Below are 2,799 nucleotides of genomic sequence, written 5' to 3'. Positions count from 1 at the left end.
GGAGTGCCAGCCAGGGACCCGTGTCCTGGCAGGGGCAGCTCAGACGGCAGGAGAAGCCCGAGGCCCGTTCCCATGGAGACGAGAGCCCTGGCTCAGCTTCGACGTGGCCTCTGGTCACAGGGCGGGCTCCTCCTGGAGGGGTGTCCTGAGAACCAAGTCCCCCCGGGACCCTTCACCCCATGGGCCTCTCTGCTCCCGGCTGCGATCCCTCCAAGATGGGGGGAGCCCCGGTGGGCAGGGCGGGGACCTACCCGGAAGGCCCTGAGGGTGTGGTGGGCGCTGTCGGCCTCCTCGCGGCTGCCCCGCTGCATCAGCCGCTGCAGCTTGACCAGGAGCAGCTGCTGGGCTCTGGGGAGGGGACAGGGGGCGGAACCTCAGGGCCGGAGCCGAGGCAGGGCCAGCCCTGGGCAGGAGCCGTGCGTGAGGGCTGTGAGCTCTGAGCCTGGGCCACCTGGGGGCGGACAGGGAGCCTCGCCTCTGGGCCTGAGTCCTGCCTCCAGGGCCATCATAGTGGCCTCATCTGTAACCGGTTCTACGAAGGTCGCCCCCAGGCCTGGCCTGGGCCATGGTGCTGGCGTTTGCAGGTGCTGTACGGACGCCTGTGCGCCCAGCGAGGGTGTGTGTGGGGAGGCTGGAGCTCAGCCCCTGGTGGCCACTGGCTACTGCTGTGCCATTCCGGGCCCAGGACCAGCGGACACGAGCGGGAAGCTGCGGGAGAAGGACCGGGAGGGCGCTCGGGGACTTAGGGAGAGAGCAGCGTCCCCGAGGCAGGAAGGCTCCCAGGAGGCCGAACGGGCCTTGGTGCCCCACGTCCCCGGCTGTAGCTGGGGATGGTGCCCAGGTCCAGGTCGTGGTCCGTGAACGGGTCAACGCGTGCGCACAGCCACTCGTGCCGGTCCTGGTACATGGTGTCGCGCACGTGCACCACGTCGTCGCACCTCAGGGACAGGGAGCAGGCGTCCAGCTGGCCGGAGATGTTCAGGTTCAGCCGGATGTAGAAGGAGTCCCCCGAGGTCACCAGGCCCTCCTCCATGTCCTTCAGCAGCGTCCGGTACCCTGGCAGGAGGCAGGGGACACGCACCGATGAGGTGGGGCCGGGCCTACCGCCGCCACCGCCGCCTCCTGGGCACATCCACCTGCCTGGACTCCTCTCCGAGCTGCTGGCGCGGAGACACCGGGCCCCCCAGGGAACCAGCAGCTGTGTCACTTACGGGGCTCCCGGCTCGTCCTGGCGTCCAGGAAGCTCAGAGCTAAATTTTGGGCCAAGTTGCAACAAATCTGGGGTCTCTGCTACACCTCCACGCCTTCCACACCCTCACCCAGCGCTCGTGTCTCATTACCCCCACCCCGCCCTCCAGTCAACGCACAGCTCGCACAGTAACAGCGTCATCGTGGGACTCAGCCTGACGGATTCTCACAGACGGACACACTCGCAAGCACCACGCAGAGCACTCGCTCACCCCTCCCGCCAACACCCCTCCTGGGACCAGCCCCACACTGCCACCTCCACAGGCCAGCGTGCCCGCTGCGCACGCATGCAGCCAACAGCAGGGCCCCCGTCTGCGTCTGTCGCTCAACACCATGCCCGTGAGCGCCATCGACGCTGCGTGCAGCATCCGTGCCCTTCTCACTGCTGTGCACGAGTCCACGTGGCGTGGGTCTCTCCTGCATGCACATGGGTGCTGTCCCAGGCCTCAGCTGCTATGGACAGCCCTGCGGCCAGCATCCTATGCCTCTCTGGTGGACGTGTGGACTCGTGTCTCTTGGACACAGTCACAGACGTGGGGTTCTCAGGCCCCGGTTATGCGTCTGCTGAGCACACGCTGCCGAGTGGGTTTCTGAAGGGCGAGGACCACGATGGCTGTGGTTAGCACAGCAGTTCTCAACCTTCTGGCCCTTTAAATACAGCTCCTCATGCTGTGACCCAACCATAAAATTATTTTTGTTCGCTCTTCATAACTGTCATGGTGCTACTGTTATGAATCGTCATGTAAATATCTGATATGCAGGATGGTCTTAGGCGACCCCTGTGAAAGGGTCGTTCGACCGCCAAAGGGGTCGCGACCCACAGGTTGAGAACCGCTGGGTTAGACCCACCTGACACCATTGCTCATCAGTGTGACTCTTTCCGATCCCTTTGGAAGGAAGCAGGGCATGAAGCACAAATGCAGCAGATGCCGCGAGGAGTGCCTGTGACATGAACCCCTTTCTAGCCCCAGGTCAGCCCCACGCGCATGAGCTGCGGGAACACGGGGGGCGCGCACGCGGTCCCCACAGCCAGGCCCGGAGGCCGCTCGTCAGACGGCCACACCGCACACGGGCCGTCTGAGCCAGCAGGCGTGTGTGCGTGTTCACGGGGAAGTGGGGGCCGCTGGTCAGGTCCCCCCACCTGCCGGGTCGTGTTGATGCCAATCGCTCTGTGAGCTCCCCGCCCGGGAGGAGACCCTATAAGCCGGCCGGGCAGAGGGACATTTCCTCCGCTAAGCTCCAGACCCGGGCTATCCCGCTGCCCACCTCTGGGGGGCCCCGCCAGGCCCTGCCAGGAAGCCTGCGGGAGGCGGCAGGGCGGCGAGAGCGGCTATTTCTGCGCTGATGAAACATTCATGAGCCTGTGGTTAAAAATAAGCTCCAGCTGCAGAGATAATCACGCGGGGAAACACGGAGGTGAGGGCGCGACGCGGCCTGGCACAGGGAAGACGTAGCGCGGTGCTCCCGCCCGGGGCCGGACCAGGAAGGGCCGGTGAGGCTGCCTGGGCTGGACCAGGAGCAGGTGAGGCCTGGCTGTCCTGGACCCGGGAC

The 2,799-nt window shown here is 65.7% G+C and overlaps 1 protein-coding gene across 1 annotated transcript in view; it reads right to left on the bottom strand.

Moving 5' to 3' along the window:
- The window catches only part of CARD11 (caspase recruitment domain family member 11), a 54,748-nt gene that overhangs the window by 27,692 nt on the left and 24,257 nt on the right, over positions 1–2,799 (bottom strand). The window contains exons 10-12 of the mRNA XM_015565153.1: positions 1,212–1,228; positions 816–1,056; positions 252–348 (exon numbers count right to left, since the gene is read on the bottom strand). Coding sequence (XP_015420639.1) covers positions 252–348; positions 816–1,056; positions 1,212–1,228 — 355 coding nt within the window. The remainder of the gene's footprint in view (positions 1–251; positions 349–815; positions 1,057–1,211; positions 1,229–2,799) is intronic.

Source organism: Myotis davidii, unplaced genomic scaffold (assembly GCF_000327345.1).
Source record: "Myotis davidii unplaced genomic scaffold, ASM32734v1 scaffold399, whole genome shotgun sequence".
NCBI classification, from domain to species: Eukaryota; Metazoa; Chordata; class Mammalia; order Chiroptera; family Vespertilionidae; genus Myotis; species Myotis davidii.
The sequence above is the reverse complement of the archived record's forward strand: the minus strand, read 5'-3'. Positions and strand labels throughout refer to the sequence as shown.